This window comes from Phacochoerus africanus, chromosome 3 (genome assembly GCF_016906955.1).
Source record: "Phacochoerus africanus isolate WHEZ1 chromosome 3, ROS_Pafr_v1, whole genome shotgun sequence".
Classification (NCBI taxonomy): Eukaryota; Metazoa; Chordata; class Mammalia; order Artiodactyla; family Suidae; genus Phacochoerus; species Phacochoerus africanus.
In genome coordinates this window covers 10,371,394-10,394,098 of record NC_062546.1, presented here as the reverse complement: position 1 = coordinate 10,394,098, position 22,705 = coordinate 10,371,394, and the positions used below count along the sequence as shown (strand labels likewise).

The window sequence follows — 22,705 nt, the reverse complement described above, 5'->3', positions numbered from 1 at the left end:
GGCGCTTAAATGAGATAATCCAAGGAAGGAAATACTCACAGTGCCCGCTGGAGAGCAGGCGCTGGTTCTTAGAGCGCTGTGGACACAGCCTCTGTTCCGACACATTATGCGGATCTTTGGGTGTGAACGTATGAGGATGTGTGAGAATAACGGCCATTTCTGACGTGTGGACCTGGATCTACTACGAGGAACTCAGAGGGCTGAACTCCTGTATTCAGCTAACCGTCGTTAATTGTGCACTGACTGTGTACCAGCTTCCAGGCAGCTCCCAGGGCCCCTGAACCAGGATCTGGATCAAGAAGGGCCCCATGTGGGGTAGGGCAGCCAGGGTCTTCGGGGAGGACAGTGAGGCAGGAGTGAAAGCAGAGTGCGGGGAGATGGGGGGGCGGGAGACGGGGGGGGGGGTGTCAGTGTGGCTTCAGGCGATGCTTTTCAAAGCCCGGATTCTGAAGGGTTTCCTGTTTTCTCAACCTAGGAAACGAGAGGAGTCAATCCTCAATGGAAACTTTCCACAGGCTCAGCTTTCTAAAAATAGCTGGTGGGCAGAGATGCTGGCACCAGAGCACTTGCCAAAGGGTCGGTTCCCTTCTAAGCTCGGGGCCGGGTTCAGGGCTGGGAGGTGGGAGTCTGGCAGGCTGTCCCCTCTCCATGGATGGAAACCATCCTGGCTTTCTGAAAGCTACTTTCAGGTAGGGACTAACAGTCGAATCTAGAAACATGCTGTGTCAGGACCTTCATGTGGCCGGGCATGGGGCAGTGGCTGTGCACCCCGGCCCCCCTGAAACCTCTCTGGGCAGAGGAACCTTCCCTTTTTGAAACCTCAGAGCTCGCTGTGGACAAGGAGAAAGTTCTAGAGCAGAAGCTTCTGCAACCTCAAGAAGTCACACTGGAAGGGAGAAGAGGGGTCTCAAGCTGCCCTTTCTTTGTGTCAATTTCATGATTGTCACCGTGGAATCCCTCCCTCGTAGGGAAAGGATGCTCCCCACTCAGCCCTGCCGCCTTGCGTCTCACTTCCTCACTCTGCGCCCCTGCGTGCTTAAGTCTCCTTTATCCACCCCCCCCCCACCCCCTGCCCTGGGCGGTCTTCCCCTGATCTGGTTCCTGCTCTGACCTCGCCTCCTGCTGCCCTCCCCACCCCTGCTGCAGCAGACCGCACCAGCTTCCGTTCAATGTGCTCCCCACGCCCAGCTCCTGCCTCAGAGCCTCTGTACTTGTTGGTCTCCCCCACCCCCTCCGGGTCTCCCCCCTCCCCCCGCAATGCTCTTCTTCCCCACTTCATTCAAGGCTCTGCTCCGTCTTGGGGGAGGTCTGCCTGGGGGGCCATCCCCAGCGCCCTCACCCTTGCCTGCCGTGCTTGGTCCCCCTATCTCCTGCATTGATCAGTTAATCATCTAGAGCTTTAGTTTCTGGCTCCCCCGCTATGTCCCTAGCTCCTGAAGAAGGCCTCCGTACATTAGCAAGGGCTCAGCAATTTGTACTCAGGAAGGAGAAACCTGGGATTTGGCCCCAGGTCCGACTCTGAGGTCTGAGTGTTGAAACCCGCTATTCTTGATCACAGTCATCAGCACTTCGTTTCTTTGAGCATCTAGCCTGTGCCCAGCTCTGGACCTTTCTTCTCACCTCTTCCCAAATGGGGCCCCGGGCAGTTCTCCAAATAGCATCTCTCCTTGTCCGAACCCTAACTTCCCTCCTGCCCCATTCCAGCACCACCTTCCCCCACATTCCTCTCATGGGGGTCCCACCTCCAGCAGCAAATACCAAAATGTCCTAATGCTTTGCTTGCCCCTCCTACACCACGTTACTGGAGTCACCTGTAACCCCACTGTACCATGCATAGCAGCACGCACAGAGCAGGTGCCCAATGCATGCATCTTAGCCCACTGCAAGGCCCCCACACCATGAGCCTTGGTCATTTGGTTTAGGGAGGCGGATTTTCCTGTGACCCAACGTACACATGGGTGGTCTGTTTGCCTGTCTGGAGCCTTTTCCTCCACAAAAGAATTTAAGCCGTTCACATTTTTTGAGGGCTAACGATATGGCAGGCACTATGCTCATTAAGCCCTGAGTTACTTCTCAGACCAAACCCAGGAATTTAGTCACCCTCCTTTTATAGATGGAGAAGTAGAGACAGGCAGGCACTTGCCATGGCAGGTGAAGGGGAGGGGTCAGGATTTGAACCTACGGCCCCTTTTATTAACCTGTACGCTATATGGCTCAACCATCTAGGCAAAAGGGCTGTGCTACGAAATTTGCTAGCCATCACCTTTCTTCTGGGCCCCGGGAGCCTCGGCCTCTTGTATGTGACTCAGGAAAAGCCCAAGGGCAGCCTCTAAGTTAACAAAGCAGAGGAGGCCATGTGCTGAGTGGTTAAGGTGGTCACTGAGCATCACTTTCTCAGAAGAGAATTGAGGCCAGCAGTGTTCGGTCTGCCCCAAGCACCCTGACCTTTTGTTACCCTTAGCGAGAGACACGATGATGAAAACACGGCTGCGGCACACGGCTACAACCTCAGGGGCACTGTTAAGCCTGCTGCCCAAGGCCGAAGCCAGAAAGAAAAGGCAGACAGCTCGAAGTACATCAAAATTATTATGCATTTCTCTTTGAAAGTTCAAAAAAGAAATCTAATAGTTTCAGTATATATGACAAAGGTTGTACATATATAAAGAGGTGTGACAAATCAAGAGCTATTCTTTAAAAAATGGCTATGGGCAAATACATACACACACATACACACACACACACCAGGGGTCAACAAACTATTTCTGTAAAGAGTCAGATAAGAGTATTTTCAGCTTGGTGGGCTATGTAGTCCCTTAGACCCTCACTCAACGCCTCTGCCATGGCTGTGTGCTAATAAAACTTTACTTAACAAAACAGGCCGGGGGCTGCCTTTAGCCTGAGACGTAGTTGCCAGCCTCTAGTGTGTACACCAGTGGCACAGAAGAAAGGAAAGCAGCGCATGCTCACATCCCTAGTTTGGGGGGTTGGCACTGTGGGGAAGCCAATGCTTTTACCAACATCGTTCCTCCAACGACTCTCGGTTGACTCGTGTTAAACCTCTTAAAAGCGATGTCCGCGAGCATCCCCCGGAATTTTCGGGTTCACTTGCAGGCCCGGCCGCCCATGTGCTGACTTTTAGCCGAGCTCAGAGGTTCTGAAACTTCACCTGGCAGAAGAATGGCTCTCGGGGTTACCCACAGAAACCCACACAGACAGGCTTCAGGGACCATTTAAGAGACTTTCCAGGGAATTTTGACTCTTCTAAGCCTTCTCGCCTTGAACTGCTGCCGTTGGAACTTTGTCCCCTGAGAAAGCAGCAACAGGAAGGAGAGGCCAGGCCTCATCCTGTTTCTCTCCCAAACCTCAAGCATGTTTTCTAAAGTCTGGTTACACCATGTGGGGGCCCTCGAGGGCTGTGGGGGGCCGGCCGGGGAGTCACTCCTGATCAGGGAGGCAGAGGCTGAGCTCTGGGGACCAAATGGGAGCATCTGAGAGTGAACGCCTTGCTTCATAGACCCTCGGGGCCCCTGCCAGGGCGGGAGGGGGGTGAACCAGAATGCCCACGCAGTGTTCTCTGGATGGTCCGCCCCTGTCCTAACCGCTATTACAGCAACGCGACTCTGAAGGCCAAGGGCAAACTCTGGGGCCCAAACTCTGCCCTGAGCGCCAGGCCTGTTTCCCCCACAAGAGGCTAAGGAGGAAAGTCACCCCTGTGACTTGGGTATCAAAATGCTTTCCACTCGCTAAGTGAAGCCCAACCTTCCCTCCCCTCCCGGCCCTCCCCCATGCTCCAGGGGGATTTGGGAACTTGGGAGAAGATCTTTCCAGAAGGGCCCAGCCAGGCCAGACTTTAGAGGCTCAGTGGAAAGGACAAAAAACCCTTGATAGGCCTGTGGCCCAAAGCTGTGGGTGGGGTCCGCAGAGTTACGTGATGGTCAAAATTCCCTCTGAGGCTGTGCAGATCAGAGCCAGCTCGCCCCGGTTCCCGGGCCCCCCAAGGTCAGGAGCACTGCCAACTTCTGACAGCGGGAAGGAAGAAGCGCGTGAAAAAGGCCCTTTGACTGAGGGGCTGACACTCAGCACTGATACTGCGGCTGCCTTTCTATCACCCTGATGCCCTGGGTATGAAACCCTCGGGAGGTACTCGGGCACCTGGTGGGTATCCAGCCAATGTGCGCTGGGTTCCTGCTGCCTTTTGGCTGCTAATGGGGTTGGAGAGTCACCAGGGGAGAATGTGCCAGGGACCCTCCCCCCATGAAGGTCGGAGGGTGGGGGAGCTGGCTCACATCTCCCTGGCCCCCACCCTCTGGGAAAGGCTTCGGGGATGTCAGCCCCGCTGCCGCCGCCCTGTGCACTAATGCACGCGGCAGCTGATGGTTATTTTTCCAGGGTTTTCACAATGGGACATCAGTGTGATGCTGCGGGGTCTGGCTTGGGAGGCCGTGAACCCCTTTTCACGGACAGATGGACAATTTGAAAGTCACTGCCCAGCAGGACAGCAGGAGGCCCGTAACCCAGCAACACTGATGCTGGCTGACTTCCGGCCAGCGAGTGCTCGCCACGTGCTAGGCGCAGTGGGCACCGAAGCTGAGGAACAGCAGTAGCAGCCAAACAGCCAAGGCAAAGAAAGGTAGTGACACCCTCCCTGTCCCAGGTGGACTCTTCCCCCCTCAGAGCCTCCTGCTCCCTGTGCTATAAAGTCTATGGTAGCGCCCAGGCTCTTCTGTGAGGGCCCAGAATCCGGAGTGGATGGAGGGGCTCCCCTGCTTGTAGCTAAGGCGAGGGGCTCGGCTAAGAAAACCACACTCGGCTCTAGCCCAGTTCCTGAGGCCGGTTTCACATCCAGAACCTAAGCGGTGAACGAACACCTTCCAAAGGGCACAAGAGAGCCCCCGGGGAGGTGGGGCTGAGAGCTGATGAGCCCACGACTAGAAATTACCTAAGGCCCCGGGGAATAGGAGGCTTCTGGGCTACCTGCCCCTTCTCGTTCCCCCAGTGCAGACTGTCCCACCACGGATGGAGAGCATTCCTTAACTGGGAACACCAAGCAAAGTGTACAAAACCAAAAAGGAGCTGGACAGGGCAGGAGCGGAACTTCCACAGACTGGAACCCAACCCGGCACTGCTGTCGGCATAGGGGGAGGGGCCCCTGGGAGAGCATGCAAGTTCCCAGAGCCTCCTCGCCACCCCCGACTCCCCACCCCAGCCCTGGAGAACCTCAGGTTTGCCCCCCAGGGCTGTCCCCTTACAGAGGAGTGGGGTCGAACCCTCTAGGAAATGCTGGAAGATGAGAGAGGGCCTTCAGATGGTAAAGTTTTGTTTTACTAAAAAAAAAAAAAAATTCAAGTTAAGGAAACACACAGCTGGAAAACACAAGGAAAGGCAGAAGATATCAATTACCTTTAACTTTGATTTCTCGGATCAAAGATCACAGTCATTCTGTTTCATAATATGTTTTGTATCCAGCTAAGGTGTGTGTCTATCAGCTCTGAAAAAGATTTGCAAAACCATTTTTGAGAAGAAAAAAAATCACCTTCGACCTCTATTATGCTCCCAACTCACGCTAATAGTATCCATTTCCGGAGCAGCTCTTAACCCAGGGCCACTCAAAACCCAGGATCGAACTCAACCCTCTGGCTCTAGTTTAAGCCCCGCGTCTGTCTCATTTTAACAATTGTGCCAGAATTAACCCCCGAACCAGGCTAATCATCACCGAGATGAGGGACTTTGAGTTCAGACAGAGATCCCTAGTTCTTTGCACAAAATTCAGTGGCAAGAAGATGGTGGCTTGAGGTGTTTTTTGTTGTTGTTGTTGTTGTTTTTTGTTGTTTTTTTTTTTTTTTAAGCCAGACAAAAATGGCTCAGTTGCTGGTCTATCATAGGGTTTCAAATCATGGCCAACTAAAGGGATAGAATAACACTGGCATCAGTTGCAAAGAAAATCAGAATTTCTTGATGGATCTACTCAAATGTAATCCTCCTCCTTCAGGCTTTGATATAGGCTACATTTGACCCCTGCTTCCTTATGAGTGATACAACCTCAGTGCACATGCAAATTCCTAAGACTGTACGCTTTCTTCCTGTTTTTCTTTGGTCGACAGCACCCTTCAGAAGTGTAGTTGACAGGCGTTCAATTATATCAGATTCTCTATTCCCTTTTAAATAACCCTGGTCTACAGCTTTTAAAACACTGGCTTTTCCCATTCTTTTTTTTTTTTTTTTTTTTTTTTTTTTTTTTTTTTTTTTTGCTTTTTAGGGCCACACCCACGGCATATGGAGGCTCCCAGGCTAGGGGTCCAATCGGAGCTGTAGCTGCCAACCACAGCCACAGCAACGCCAGATCCGAGCCGCATCTGCGACCTGCACTACAGTGCATGGCAATGCCAGATCCTTAACCCACTGAGCGAGGCCAGGGATCAAATCCACAATCTCACGGTTCCTAGTTGGATTCATTTCCGCAGCACATGACGGGAACTCCCCCATTCCTTTTAAATGGCCAAATTAGAAGGCCAGAGTCTGTTTTGAATACTTGCTTTAGAAAGACTTTCTGGGATTAATTTCTTGCAGGGAGGGGTCCAGCGTTTTACGAGACGCAGCTTTATCTGCATCATTAGGACAAAATAACCAGCTTCCTGCTGCTCCTCCTTAGTGGGTGGGAACGCAGTTTGGACCAGGCATTTCGGGCCATCTCCTGAAGCAAAAAGGCCCCTGGCCAGTCCCAGGTGCTTGTGGCGGGACGGCAGCTCCCGTGCCGTGCTTGCCTGTCTGTCCTACATGCCGGCCAGTTCCCAGTCTGAGAGCAGAGGCCTTCTCTGACCACTCAGAGCCTTAAAATAACACCTCTGTCCCATCAAGGGCCAAATTAATGTTTCCAGCCCAGCCCTCACTCCTGAATTTCAACCTTGGAGCTCTAACTGCCCCCTGGGCATCTCCAACTCAACAGGGTCAGAACCACTCTGCTGACTGTCACTCTTACCGCCCCCCAGTAATCCTGTGCCACTTGTTCCATCATAGGAAACAGGAACGCCCCCCGCTTCCGGTTGTTCAGGTCAATCTCGGTCACAGCCCACATCCCCTCCAGATGCAAATGCTTCTGGATTTACCCTCAAAATAGAGCCGGAAACCAAGAGCCTCTACCTCCTTCTGTCTGGCTCCCTCAACTGTCTCCCCGCCTCTGTGCTGGGCTCTCTGGTTGCCACCCAACAGCAGGCGGTACAGTTGGAATTTAAAGTAGAGCACATGGCTCACTTGAGGGGAGAAAAAAACCAGCTCCAAGGTGCTAAAATGGCCAAGACGTTTGCACTTGACCCATGTGGACCCTTCAGTTAGCAAGTGCCCTGCAGGTGTCCTAGGTCACACCCTTGGAGCAGCAGTTTCAATCAAAGTGGAACCCTGGGGACCAGGCTCTTCGTGCCATCTGCCGGTCCCCAGGAAGCCCAGGCCCGCTCTGTCTCCACCCCACCCCACCCCCCATCAAGTGTTCTGAGCGTTTCTAAAGCATCATCCTGATCAGTTTGTCTGCAGCCTTTTGAGGTGCAGCTTCATGTTTAGTCATGAAGTTTCATTCTTGAATTCTCTGCTTCCTGGGGGAAGGCTGGCACCAAGAGCCGAAGGAAGGGTCTGTTTTAATTCAACTAAGGCCCTGATCTCCACCACTCACCTCCCTGCAACCACCCCGCTTGGGAGGGGGCTGATCACGTGCTGTATTTAATCCTCCCAGCTCTCTCTGGGGAGGCGGGGGGTTGGGGGGAGGCTCATTTCTCAGGTCAAGTGTCTGAGGCACAGAAAGATGGAGTGACTTGCCCAGGAATGACCCTGGCTCTACGGGTGCCAGGCCCGGGTCAGGGCTTCTACCTGCGTTTGGAAGGTCATCAAGCCTGGGGGAAAATGCCGTTTTGCATCCGAAGGGCTTGACACAAAAGCACTGTGTCAATCCACCCCGTAAGTCTCACGACCTCTCCCTGAGCCTCAGTTTCCCCGCCAAATGGGATCAGTGAACCTCCCTGGAGAGACGGCTGCGAGGACTTGATGAGATGACGGTGCTGGCTTATTAGTCCTGGGCAGGTGTTTATGGACCGGTAAAGAAGGAGAACAGAAGAATGCGAGTGAAAAGGCAGGGAAGGAGACAGGCCAGGCCAGGCAGAGCACAATTCTATTTCTCTAGTCTCACGGATTAGAGGGTAAGTTAGGGTACGGATTGGAAACGGTTCACCAATGAATCAACACAGATAAACACGAAAGCACAAGGTATCAACAGCTAAGATACAGAAATACACAATCTGTCACCTTGACCAAGCACACAACTAGCTTCCAGCCACCTGAGAGCATAGACACATGTCTTTGAGCGGGATGGCGTTAGAGCAGAAGGCCTGTTGTACACCTGTGTCACAGGAATTAGAACGGGTCCAAGGTCCACTGAGTTTAATGGTTCTATAATGAAAATACCAGTGTCCCGACCAGTGTGGAACATGCATCTTCTCCATTCTCCACTTTTTCCGTGATGACATCAACTTACAAACAACTCAGACCTTCTCTAGGCTCAGCTGCCCTGCCTGGGAAGACTAAGCAACTGCATGAATGCAGATCTGAGCTGAGCTCATCTGCCGGCCCTTTCCTCCAATTCAGCAGAATTTCTTCCGATGACATGCAGCAAAGAGGCACCTCTCCTCTCGAGCAACCACACAGCTTCTAAGGCAGCGACCACAGGCAGGAAAGCATTCTAAACAAACCACACTGGCTTCCGCGTCCTCTGCCGTTTTATCACTGCCCTGGCCCCAAACCTCTGCTGAGAGGCAGCAGCCACCAAGCCAGCCCTGTAAAAGGAGCCGTTGTTGCCTTTTTTAAAAACAAAAAGAATAATGGTAAAAAAAAAAAAAACAGAAGCACAAGAAAAGCACTTGTTACTATATCCAGTCGAGATTCGGGAAAGAAACAGTGCTCCAAACCCATAGCTCAGCCTGCAGTCGCAAATGAGATGCTAAGATTGATCCCGAAACATTTGGGAAGCCGTTGTCCTCTCTGGGGGTGGGAGGGAATTCAGCAAGCATTTACGATAAGACATGTGCGTGTCCTTGGCCTTGCTGATGCAGGAGAGGGGGCAGTGAAGCAGGCGGGTCGGGCGCTCCAGGTGGATGAGGGGCTGGAAGCCCAGAGCAGGAGGTCACCTCTCTTGTCACACAGTGCCACAGAAGTTCCTCGTGAACTCTCAGAAGGGGCCCCAATCCCCAGGCCTGCCTCTGGAGACCTCTCCTTCGAAAACCAGCACCACCCCTGCTGCTTAGAAAGGACTCGCTGGCTATTTACCGACCCTTCCAGCCTCGTCTCTGCCTCACCCTGCCATAAATTCACCCTCCAGATCATTCGATGTCCTTCCGTACATGTCACAACCTGCTGACAGCACAGGGCCCCCCAACCCCAGCCAAGAAGGTTACCCCTCCAGACACCCACCTGTTCCAAAGCCCCACAGAAGCCCGCATCCCGAGAGGAGGCAGTCCCTTCTTCATGGTCACATAAGCCTTAGGCATTTTGTCCTGAAACCTTCCCCCAAATGATTTGAGTCACATCTGCTTCCCTCTCAGGTCCCTCCGCCCAGTTTGGTGTGAGAATTGATGGACCTGCAGACTGTCCCCAACAAGCACCTGGCAAGCCCTCACCCTGGGGCCCGCCGACTGGCACCAACACCCCCCACCAGCCTGAGGAGGGGGAGGAGGGTGCCAGGCCAAGCACCCGAGGGACAGCAGATAAACCTGGGACCCCTGGGCTCCCCAGCCGACCCCGCCCAGGCCCAAGAAGTCACTAGCTGCCTGGAAAGAAACTTCACCAGGTTCAAGCAGGAACCAGACCTGCTCCTACATCTCTCTGAAAGAGAGTCAGAGGCCCGGGCCTGACACTGATGGCTCTCAATGCAAAGGCTGCCTGGAGTGACCAGCACAGACTGTGTGTGTCTGTGACACTACTACGCCAGCTCTCCCGCAGGTACCTTAACCCTCCCAGGTCACAACAGGCAGACAGAGCCCCAACTCCTGCCTCACCCCCGATGAAACCTTTCGGCGATACAGTCCTTGCTCTGGACTGAACTGTGCGCCCAGCTTGCCATGCTGAGGCCCTGGCCCTCCCAGTGACAGTGTCTGGAGGTGGGCCTCTGAGAGGCAATGAGGGTTAGATGAGACCGTGAGGGTGGGCCCTCCTGATGGCATCAGTGGAGACACCAGAGAGCTTGTGCGCTCGGGCCCTGGGCTCAGCCGGAAGGCAACCAGTCACCAGAACCCCATCACGCTGGAGCCTGATCGCAGATGCCCAGCCTCCAGAGCTGCGAGAAGACTCATTTCTGCTGTTGACGCCGCTCAGTCTGTGGACGCGGTCATGGCGGCCTGAGCTACGACACTCCTGCAAGCCCCATTCTGCCCGAGAGCATTTCTAAGATCCCCGTGGCTCACAGGGCAGGCTGCCAGCGAAGCCGCTGAGCTTAAGAGACTTGCCCAAGGTCACACTCAGGGGCAGGGTTGGAACTGGGAGCAGGTGCGGGTGCGGCCCCACCCCCAGCCCTTCTGGCCACCTGGCACTGTGCCGGGAACGCTGCCTCTTCCCGTTATGTGTCTGAATCCTAGAATCCTACTCCTCTGCCTACATCCAGCCTCAAGGGCTGCCTGGGTTCCCCTGGCCACCAGCCCCTTCTCCTGTGCCTGCCCTCTGCTGATCTCACAGAGGCAGCCCTTCTGTGCCTGATAAGGCTGCATGGCTCTGCAGGTGGTGGCCAGAAATGACGCAGATGAGGGGCTGAAGCGCAGCCGAGAGGAGCTCACACCTGGGACAGGCTGGGGTCGAATCCAGCCTGCCGTGGACTTGATCCCCTGGCCCCATCTCCACCTGCCTACAGAAAGTGGGCAATGATGGTTCTTAATTTTAGAGGGAATTTTAACAACTTTAGAGGGAATCAATGAGTTGACCCATGATGCTGTGAACAGCATCTGGCATGTGAGCCAATTGTTTAACGTCTTGGGCCTCAGTTTCCTCATCTGTAAAATGGGAATTAACAACGTGCATCCCAGAGATGCTGGGCACTGCGTACAGTTGACACGATGCCAAGTTTAAAAAAAAAAGTGTTAATAGCTATTAATATTAACATCATCAGTACACACATCCGTCCACCCCACAGAGAACACGTGGTTGACAGACTGGATTGCCTGGTGGCCAGACCACCTTCTTTCACCAAAGCACTTTCACCATGGAAGCCATTGCTGAGTTTTCAGAACGGGTGGGTCTGAGGTCAGCTCAGCTGCCACAGATGTCACATCCTGCCGAGCGGGGGGGGGGGGGGGGGCACTCCCAGGCCACCCTACCCCGTGCACTGCCTGCCTGGGCCAGCGACACACAGAACAGCCTCTGAGTCACCAGTATTCTGCACAACCAGAGGTCCCCGGAAGCCAGCCCTGGCAGCAGGCCTGCTTGGTCCCCAGCAGCCCCCACATCTTCCCAGCAAGACCATGGGGCTTACGAGAAAAATGCCACACCTCGTCCCAACCTGTCCTCAGCTCTCGGGATGAGTAAACATGGCAGTTCTGAGGCTCCTGTTTCGAGTAAGAAGCTGAGGTGCTAACTGGCAGGAGGGCAGATGGGGTGCCGCCTGGTGGGTGGAGGAGGCCCTCTGCCTGAGCCAGCCTCCGGGGAGGCACACTCATCCTGCTCTGGTCGAGTCCACGTCTCTCATCTCCATTCCCCAGGGCCTCAGTCCCAGCAACCTCCCCCAGGCCTACCCTTCACCGAGTCAGACTTCAGGATGCAGCATTCCAAATCCACATGCAGCGCCACTCCATCGAGTCCGAGAAGGCAGTGCCTGAGCTGCTCCCCAAGCCTGGGAGCTTGGCTGCTTGGAAAGACAGGGGCAGGAGGTCAAGTCCATCTCCTCCACAGTTTCTAAAGGACCGCATGTGCACAGTGGGCGCCTTCTATGCTTGTATGCAGGGCCCACTCTCTCGCAGGTATCACCTCATTTACAGCTGCTGACAGTTCTGTAAGCACGTGCCAGTGTTCACGGAAGCTTCGCATTAGCTGGATCAGGGCGAACCCCACAGGTGCAGGCATTGGCACAGCCCTTCTGTGGCACGTGATTACCATGGTGATGGATCCTGGTTCGGGGGGAGGGTTAGCATGGCTCAGGCTTTAAGGACCCTGAATCTTGAAGCCCAAGACAAGGCAACGCCAATGCCTCACTGGGACTTCATCTCGCCTTTGCTGCCATAGCCCCAGCACCAGGGACAGAGCCCAGCACATAGTAGGTGCTCAATAAAAATCTCATGGCAAAATGGTTGAATGAATGAACGAAACACAAACTCCTAACCGACTAGGATATAATCAGAATTTGCCCAGTTAGGTCTGGTTTTCAACGGTTTCCAGGGAACTGGTCTGAAACTCCAGGAAGGAAGTTGCTGGCCAGCTGTTCTATTAGTTGTACACGAAACCTCCTCATACATGTAGTAGAATAAAAATTACCATTATTTTATTATTTATATGGCACTTTTCTACAAAGCACGTCACAAAATATTACTGTAATCCTCACAGTAATCCCAGAGAGTAGGTTAACTGTCCCTATTTTAGAGATGAAGAATCTGAGGCACAGAGAGATTAAGGAATATACCCAGCTTCTATAACTATGAGGTAGCCGAGCCAGGATTCAAACCTACCCAGTCTGGCTCAAGCTATTGAAGATGGGAATTCTTTTGCAATTATCATCTGGCCACCAGAACCTACTTCTTCTCATGCAACTCAGAACAAAGGCTGGTCCTTGGGAGACCTCAACTTTCATCGGGGTTACACAGTAGAAGTCACCCATATAGTATTTCAAGGAAAAATAGAGGTGAGATAGCATGCATCTGGGGGGATGAACTGTAAGCAGCAAAGAGTGGCCTGGCCCCTTTCGGACCGTGATGCCAAGCCTGAGGCACATATCTAAGGGGTGAGATGGTGCTAGAGTATCATCAGCCTTAAAGTAGAACCAAGTCCTGAGATTCAGAGAAAAAAGGCAGCTTCCCAGATGTAACTGGAGGCTCCCAGCTTGCTTCTGTTGGCAGTATTCTCCAGCAAAAGAGGAAAATTGAAGCTCACTCCCCACAAAACCACCGGCAACCTGTATTTCTGGACTCAAGGTGGTGGTACTCTGATTCTGGCGTTGGGCTCTGATAGCATAAAAGGCATCCTCTCTCCAAAGAAAAGAATAACCATCTCAGCCTCCGGTCAGGGACCTATCTGATGGGGAAACCCAGGTTATCCCAGAGGGCGACAGAGGTGAGTGGCCACCAGACTGCAGCTACCCACAGCTGGATACTACTGGCCTTCTAGTTAGAATTCCCCTTGGATGGATTTTTCCATCCCACCCAACCCACTGCTGGGACCCAGGGGATCCCACTTGGCTTGGAACAAGGCCACTCCTTTAAGACGGAGGATTATTTTCTTCCTTACTCTCCTCTAGTCCCTCCAGCCTTCCTTCTACACTCTAAATGCACCAAGCTCGCCCCAGGGCCTTTGCACTTGCTGTTCTCTCTACCAAGGCTGCTCTTTCCTTAGATATTTGCAAGGCTCTATCAGCCAGATCTCTGCTCAAATGTCACCTCCTCTCGGAGGCTCCCCTTATGGAATAGCACCCATGCCACCCACCACTCTGTTCCCCTCTACCCTGCTTTGCCTTTTTTCATAGCGCTTGCTCTGTCTGGTGTTATTGTTTATGTTTAGACCGAAGAGGGCAAGGACTCGGAGCCTTGTTGTTGCCTGCGGTCCCCAGCAGGGCACAATAAATAGCTGGTGGGTGAACAAATGATTAAGGAAAGACGGAACAAATGAATGGATAAGCTATGGTTTCGGAGGATTGGCAGCCCAGCATGAACGTCATCGAGGCCAAACACGGGGGCTCTAACCTCTGTCTCTGCAGAGCAGATTCCGAGACAAACAGCGACAAATCATGCTCCGCTGTCATAAGGGAGAAGCCAGGGCCTCTAAGTGCTCGGTCGCGGGTCCCCGCCTGGCTCCTGACTAGTGAAATCCCCGCTCAGAACCTGCACACCCACAGAGCACCTGGCGCCCCGCGAGGCGCTCAGCCGGCAGAGCGAACTGGGCCATGAATGGGCTGACGACACGGCTGTGGGGCTGGGCCCCCAACCTCAAGCTTTGTTTTCCACTCAGTCCGACTTCAAGGAGAAAGTGTCTCTCCACTTGCGAACAACTCTATCCTGAGCCCATTTCACATGCCAGCTGGGATGTGGCTGGAAATTGCCCATGAAAAGACTGCAGCGGGAGGCCGGTTTTAAGAGCAGCGCGTCCTCAGGAAACCGGAAAGTCTCAGAGTCGGAGGGTGGGCCTTTGCAGCCACAGCCCCTGCCATCCTGGCCCTGAGTGCACGCACGCCTGCTGGGCTTTCGGGGGCAGGGGACAGGTTTAGGGAGCAGCCTGGTGACCTGGGAAGGGTACCCCGGCCCGCGCAGCAGAGTCAGAGGCCAGAACGACAGTGAGAGGTGGCTCCAGCTTGACCTCTGTTACAAAAGGTGACCTTGAGCAGATTTTAGAAGAACCCCACAGAACGTCAGCACTGCACAAGGTCCATTTCCCCCCACTGAGGCTGAGGATTTGAGGCCATTCTGTGCAGCTTGACAGGCTGACTCTCCGTGTCTGCAGAAAAGCACAAGGATGCTTTCTGGGGAGCAACGAGCTGGAGACCAAACCTACCAGAAAATCAAGACCATCTACAAAGCGGCCGTAATCAAGAATGGTCGCAGGGGACCAACTCATCCGGGAATAAAGCCAAGGGACCGGCAACGCAGGGACGAGGCCTGCGCTTATGTGGAAGCTGTATTTACAGCATGGATGGATTGCAGGCCTGTGGGGAAGGGATGACTTCGCAGTAGATGGTCTGGGGCCACTGCTTATCCCCAAGGAAAACAATGAACTTAGAACCATAGGCTATACTGGCTACAAAACTCAAGTTCAGGGAGTTCCCATCGTGGCACAGCAGAAACAAATCCAACTAGGATCCGTGAGGTTGTGGGTTCCATCCCTGGCCTCACTCAGTGGGTTAAGGATCCAGCATTACCGTGAGCTGTGGTGTAGGTTGCAGACGTGGCTTCGATCCAGCATTGCTGTGGCTATGGTGTAGGCCGGCAGCTACCGCTCTGATTTGACCCCTAGCCTGGGAACCTCCATATGCCACAGGTGCAGCCCTAAAAAGCAAAAGGAAAAACAAAACACAAACCCAAGTCTAGGTGGATTACAAACTTAAGTGCGAAAGATAAGACTGGAACGTATCTGGAAGACAATGCAGGAGAAGCTCTCTTTATAAGGTCAGGGTGAGAAAGGACTTCCTAAGCCCTGCCCGTCCAGTCTTGAGGGGCATCAGATTCACTGCAGGCCTCACACAAGCGCAGCTTCCTGGGCCCAACCCTGGCATTGCAGATGCAGTGGGTCTATGGGTGAGGCCCGAGAATTTGCATTTCTAACAAGTGCCCAAGTGACGCAGATGCTGCCAGTTCAGTAGGACTTTTCCAGTAGCACGGTCCCAAAAGACACTCAAAAAAGCGCAAACCTTGCCCAAACTCAACTACATTAAGAGTCTGTTTGGGGAAAGATACCCACGTTACACCCAGAGCTTTGCAAACACTTTGTTATTTTTTCTTGTCTTTTTATGGCTGTACCTGCATATGAAAGTTCCCAGGCTAGGGGTCAAATCAGAGCTACAGCTGCCAGCCTGTGCCACAGCCATAGCAAAGCAGGACACAAGCCAAGTCTGTGACCTACACCACAGTTCATGGCAACGCCGGCTCCTTAACCCACTGAGCAAGGCCAGGGATTGAACCTGTGGCCTCATGGATCCTAGGCGGGTTCGCTACCGCTGAGCCATGACAGGAACTCCTGCAAACACTTTAAAGACCTTACAGAATCAAACACTGGGAGGATGCAGAGCCAGGAAATTAGCTCACTGTGGCTGATGGGAGTATGAACTGGTACAACCGCTTTGGAAGACAATGAGCATTGTCTAACCACGCAGCAGATGTGCAGCCCAGTGACCAAGCAGTTTCACAGGTAGCAACTCCTCTGTGTGGGTGCCCTGGGAGACAGAGAAAGAACATTCTGGAAAGCACGGTCTGTACCAGCATGGGGGGGAAAAATCTGGAAACAGCCAACTGTCCACCATCGGCAGAATGGGAAAATGAGCTCTCCCATGAACGACGACGCAATGGAGAAGAGGAAAGAACTACAAAAACGACAACATACGAATACCAAGAACATCCCAGGAAAGCAAGCGGCCAGAAGACTGCAGAACGGCTGCATTTATGTGAAGCTCACAAGCATGCAACATCAAGTGGTAAAACCATTTGGAAAAGGGAAAATCACAAAGGCGCAAGAGAGCGAGCAGTGAGTCTAAGGTGGGAGGGAAGAAACCACATTCCAAACGGCAGGTTACATCCGGTGCCTCCACGGGAGGAACACACGAGGGAGCCTCGCCCCAAACCTCCAACTCAGTCTGATCCAGCTGCTGGTCTCCCTCCTGAGGGACAGGAAGTGCCGAGGACAAGGCAACACCCATCGACGGCACGTCAGGGCTGCCATCAGCCAAACCCAGCCTGCGTGCAAACCACCGGGCTCCTTCGACGCCAAGACGGCGAGAGGGGAAGGACGAGGGGGACCCGGACGGATAAGAGAAACAGAAAACCCATTTCAAACAACCCCCGTGGGCGAGCCTGCCCTGGATCCAGAGTCTGACAAACGGGGAAAGAAAACTTCGGGTATGTATGAGGCAGTTGAGAATTTGAGCGCCGAGTTTGCTATTAAGGAATTGTTTTAACACACAACTGTACCTAAAATAGGTAAACAACAAGGACCTACTCTACAGCACAGGGAACTATATCAGGATCTCATAATAACCGAGAAAAGAATCTGATGAAGAATATTCGTATGACTGAATCACTCTGTTGACCACCTTAAACGAAGATATGGTAAATCCATTATATTTCAATTTCTCAAAAAAAAAGTTTTAAATACAAAAACCAATTAGGCAAAAAAAGAATTATTTTAGGTATGAGAATGAAAATCAAAGAAAAGTTTTTTAATGAATCCTCTTGTAGAGAAACACAGCTGGAAGGTTTGCAAATAAAATGTTTTCAAAAGCAGACAAGCGCAAAAGCAACGCTGGTGTTCTTTTTCCTTAAGCTCGGGGTAGGTACATGGTATTTTCCTGTGTTGTTATTTTTTATTTCTCACTTATATTTAATGAAGACAATCTGCTATTTCAAGGAAGGAAGAAGGAAGAGAAGAGGGAGGGAGGAGGTGGGGAAGGAAACGGCAAGAAGCAAGAAGGAAGACAAGACAGACCACCTCGTGCCTACCGTGCAAGAACTGGCCTGGGGAACAACCACAGCGTGCCCCGTGGGGAGTCGGGGAGGGGGCCTCCTGGTACACTTGGGGCAGGAGAAGGTCGCCTCCTCTGAGAAGCCCTCCCTGATAGACCCTGTCCCAAATCTCTCGTAGCACCTATTTCTCTCCTTCACGGCATGCCTCTCCATCAGATACATGTCTCTGTTGTATTTGTGATCCTCCCATTACACTGTAAGATTCACAGAGCAGGGACCGCCCCTCAGTGACCCAGCACCTGTCAGTTGACTCAGCTGGCCATGCCCGTCGAGTGGCTGGGGGCTGGCATGTTCCAAGCACTCGCTCTGTGCTGGGTCCTGGCCTAAGAAAGCTACATGCATTAGCCACGCCGGATTCACAAGCCCTGGCGAGTTGGCCCTATTATCCTTTATTCCCATTTTGCAGTTCAGTAAACCAAGACTCGCAGGGACACAGCAGCAGGTGTCCGGGCCAGGATTTAAACGCAGGTGGGGATTCCAGGGCGCCAACTTGAGACCACTCTACCCTGCCTTCCTGCCTCGCCAAAAAAATGTTGGCTTAATGCAAAAAAGACAGAAGCCTTTTGTTCAAGCCTAAAATGACCAGCGTCAACCACTGAGGACCTGATTGATTGGGCCAGTTTTTCCCTTCCGCTAGCCCATTCTAGGTCCTGGGCTGTTCCTTTGCATGCACATTTTCAGCTGCACTCGCGAGCCTGCACACCACACACACACACACACTCACACATGCACACAACTACATGTAGCCATATTAACAAACCATTCATGTAAGTTACCAAGTCAACACTCTTCGACTTGCTTTCTGCCTGGCACTTAACAGGTAGGTACCCAGCAAAAGCGGTGAGTGAAACTGACTAAACTGCAGGAAATTTGGGCCAGGGTGCCAAACCTTCCAACATAGAAACTAGAGGTGGCAGCCTCCGTGGGCAAACACCCCCGCCTATTCTCGCTACAAGCCCCCTGGCATGCATGAGCCCTCGTGGAAACTCGAAGCTCCCACAGGAGGGGGCCCTAACCTTATCAGTCACTCCTATTTTAGCAGGAATTACTTTCAACAGATTGCTCTCCCTCCTGCCCTGCAGCCAACACCAGCCATGCAGAGGGAACTGCTAAAGGTTAGCAGCTCCCTCGGAGCAGCAGGTGCCCCAGGGCTGTGATCCAGAGTTTGCATTCGGGAAACTCTTCCCAGGGGGGTCCTGACCACGGTCGGTGCCCGGAGCCCACAGTGGGGTGAGCGCCCAAGACCTGCACACTCCGACATCAAAGAGCAGCGGGGATGGGCTGGGGGGGGCCAGCGACCAAAGGGGTGGCGACTGCAAATGGGGCCAAAGACCTCGCCCCCTCCCCAGAAGCGACAGGAAGCCAGCCTGGGGCCGGTCCCCTCAGCTCTGGACGGGGGTGAGAGGGAGAAGGGAGTTCCTGGGCGGAGGTGTGAATTTCTCAGAAGTCTGGAAAACACAAGGCTGGTTTCTGGTTTCTGCCCACAGAAACACCTGGAACCACAGGGGGAGGGAGGCCCCGCTGGCTGGGAGAGCCCAGGCCAGGCCCGGGGTGCAAACACCACACTGTTAACAGGGGGAGGGAAGCCCCGGGCCAGCTCTGATGCCCAGTCCAGCACATCCCAGGCCACCGCCTCAGGCTCCCACCAGCTGGGCCCACGGGGATGCTGCCTTCATGAGGGTTAGGGGGCTGGAAGGCGGCAGGTAGCCAGAGCAATGGGGACACAAGAGCCCGTGGCCGGCTTCCTGGCATGCAAAGCGGGAGAGCGATATGGGTCTCCCTGCAAAAAAAAAAAAAAAAGCGCTTCTGAGTCCAAAGGGAGCCGAGGCCAAGCAAACAAGGAAACAGGGGACCGGGAGGGCAGCACGAGGCTGCACCGACCCAGCGAGAGCAGCTGCCCCGCTCTTCAGGGAGCCTGCTCCTGGGTTGCACAACCGTTTCCATGGCACTTGGTTTTGCTGTCACAACAACCTCAGGATGGCCCGGCGCTGGGCAGCGCAGAGGCTGGAGGTGAGAAATGGCTTTTCTAGCAGGCCCCGCAGCCAGCACATTTTTGAAGGCCTGCCCTACCTGGTCCTCAGACTGCCTCTGTCAAGTCCGTCGGGGGGCTGTCTGAGGCCTGGGGAGCATGACAGGAGGGGCGAGGGAGGGGGCATGGACCCACTGGAGCCTTCCAGGCTGTGCCCACGGAGGCGTGCTGCCCTCACTGCCACCCCACAAAGGACCAGCACCTTCACTTTTGAAAATGCCAGGCCGGCCAGATCATGCCCCACGCATCGTAAGATGCCCCGATTGTTACAATGAACAGAATTTAAACGTTGCCAGAGAGGTTGAAGGTGACTGGCTAACATGTTACATTTAAAGCCTATTATTAAACATTTATCACTTCACTTCTGCGATTCTCCTTTTGGATTAGTCTATTCCTCCACCCCTACCCCTGCATTTCTCGGACTTTTTCTCAGGCCTTTTGAAAAGCTCACAGCCCTTGCTTCCAAAGCTGTCCGGATGAGGCCTGATTTTAGGACCAGGACACAAACCGTCTCCCCAGGTTGTGTACGCTGTCCCACCCTGCCAGCAGGTGCTTCAGAGTTGTTTATTTGTACTCCTGAAGGAATACATGGCATCTTTCCCCCCAGAAAACCTAGACAAGGTACATCTACGTAATTACTTGCTGGCTGTGCCACCTTGGGTCAATTACTTAACCTCTCTGGACCAGTTTCCTCATTTATAAAGCGGGAACAGTCCTTGCCTCATGGGGCTCTTATGAGTATTAAATGAGTTAATACAATGATGTCTTAGAAGAGTGCCTAATAAGTATTAGGTGCTATCATCATCATTAAAAAGAAGTATTATTGCGGCAGTTGCATGGTGACTAGTTTTAAATCAGGGAAACCTCAGGCAGCACGTGATCTCGGTTTCACTCTGGGGTACTCGTTCAACTCCACGGATGTGTGGTGAGCGTCTCACATGTAGGGAAGTGCGCTAGACTCTGCTCAAAGGGGACATTGGAAAATGCAGTTGAGGGTCCCCTAGCATGTGCAGAGTCAGCCCAGGGGCAGGCAGTCCTTAGCACGTGGACTTGAGCGGGGGAGGGAAAAAATACACAGAAACACCTGACAGGTGTGTGTAATCAATAGCAACTCCAGGGACCAGGTGTGTCTCCAGGCTCCGAGGAAGAGGAGAAGCCCATGGCCGCACAGAGAAGAGCCTCAAAATGCCAGTCCGATTTCAAGAGGCACCAGAGGGAGGGGAGGGCGTCCAGGCGGAGGTTACGGTGCAGGCATAGGCTCAGGGGCAAGAAGATCGCAGCACAGTCCCGTGTCCTCCACTCAAAGCCGGGAGGGGTGGGCGAGAAGGACGGATGATTCTGCATCCAAACCGTGGGAGATGTGCCCCTGAGTGGAATGAAAACTGTCTACTTCTAAATTCCTTTTTAAAAACATTAGCTTCTAGGGTCATTTCTAGAACCTGAAATGTGTCCCTTCCTTGTAATTTTCCTTAAAAGTAAATATGAGCATATGACAAAGACGGAAAAGCATCCGGAAGCATGAGAACGCAAACATCAGAAGGTCCCCCCTTTTGCTCCTGTCCCCAGCTGCTTGGTACCCCCTGCTGACTCTTTTTTTTTTTTGTCTTTTTGTCTTTTTTTTTTAGGGCCACTCCTGCAGCATATGGAGGTTCCCAGGCTAAGGGTCTAATTGGAGCTGTTGCCACCAGCCTACACCACAGCCACAGCAATGCGGGATCCAAGCTGTGTCTGCGACCTACACCACAGCTCACGGCAACACCGAATCCTTAACCCACTGAGCGAGGCCAGGGATCAAACCCTCAACCTCATGGTTCCTAGTCGGATTCGTTAACCACCGAGCCACAACGGGAACTGCTGCCGACTCTTATTCACAGATACTTAGGTTGCTTCTGATTGTCTGCTGGTATGAACAAGACTGCAAGCAACGTCCTGCAGCCCACACGCAGCAGGGGCCCAGAGGGCCGGGGCCAGGATCCCTGACATCAAGGCTCACTGTCCTGCCTGAGCAGACGGCCTCAACCTGGAACTGGAGGGAAGATATTAAAGAAGGGTTGGCAGGTCCCAAAGGCAGAGACTAGGTCCTTTCTATGACCCTGGACGGAGGATGACGATGGCGAGGAAGACGACAAGCCGACAGGCCCTCTACCCACCGTGGGCAGACCCTGCTACAGGCGCTTTCCTAGGTCATTTCACCTAAGCCTGAAGCACTGCTGTTATCCCCATCTTAATACAGATGGGACACTGAGGTCGCAGACACTACATCACTTGCCTAAGGCCACACCTTGGGGGAAGGGACAGAAAGAGCAGGGTTGGGTGTGAGCTCCCTTTAGCTCTGGTTGAACCTGGAATTCTTGCAGGGTATCCACGCAGATGTGTCTGGGCAGGCAGGCAGCTTGGTGAGTCTGGAGGGCGAGCTACTTTTCTGGAGTCTCGGCCGATACGGCCAGTGAAGGGCCCAAGGTGAATGCTCCATTCTGTGTATGAATTGAATCCCGATCGTTCTCTCACACAAGTGCCTCCAACAGCTCACACCCCTGGGCCTCGAGCTTTGTGACCTGAGACAAACCTCGGCCTTGCACCTCCCTCGCTGGTCTCACAGGTGTGATTCGGAGATGAAGATTAGTCTCTGCCTTCCCGAGGTGCTCATTAAGTTGGGGGGGGACTGTTGTTAGGTTATAATTATTTCCGGTACTTGCCCGCCTGGCAAACACACCCTCAACCTGCAACCTTCCACCTGCCAGCAGCTTCCTTTCCCTCCCGGAGTCAAACCCAAAGTTCCCGCTGCGGCCGCTGAGGCCGTCTGCCGTCCAGCCTGCCCTCAGAATCGCCCTTGCACGCATCTCCTGGTCAAGAATCTCAGCTGCCCAGCCCTTTCTGCAACCCTCCACACAAACCAGGCTTCTTCCTAGCACTGGTCCGTTGACACGCTGTTCCCTCTGCCCGGAATGCCCTTCCCCCGGGTCCTCCTGCAGCTCTCAGCTCTCAGCTCAGGGCGCCTCCTCAAGGAGCCTGTCCCATGACTGCCTCGGCCGAAGCTGCACCCTCCCTCCATCACCTGGCTTGCTTTATTCGGAGCATTGAGCACCGCTGCAGTTCTCCTGACATAGTGGTTGGCTTTTAACGTCATCTCTGGAGGCTTGCTCGGTCCCCTGGATTCACGGCTGTGTCCCTGCACCTGGCACAAAGCCCAGAAGCAGCTGGTGCCCAGTGAAGCGTCTTTCAAAGAAGGGAGGCACGAAGGGGCACCTGTTGACAAACCGAGACGGCAAGTGCCCAGACGACATGG

At 53.4% G+C, this 22,705-nt stretch overlaps 1 protein-coding gene across 6 annotated transcripts in view; it reads right to left on the bottom strand.

Annotated features, from left to right (window-relative positions):
• NFATC2 (nuclear factor of activated T cells 2) overlaps window positions 1-22,705 on the bottom strand; it is a 164,360-nt gene that overhangs the window by 6,122 nt on the left and 135,533 nt on the right. For 2 of the 6 annotated variants that reach the window (XM_047770859.1, XM_047770855.1), the window contains exon 10: window positions 5,401-5,488. The exons of the other annotated variants lie outside the window; for them this stretch is intronic. In XM_047770859.1, coding sequence (XP_047626815.1) covers window positions 5,445-5,488 — 44 coding nt within the window. In that variant the 3' untranslated portion in view covers window positions 5,401-5,444. The remainder of the gene's footprint in view (window positions 1-5,400; window positions 5,489-22,705) is intronic. 6 annotated transcript variants of the gene reach the window in all.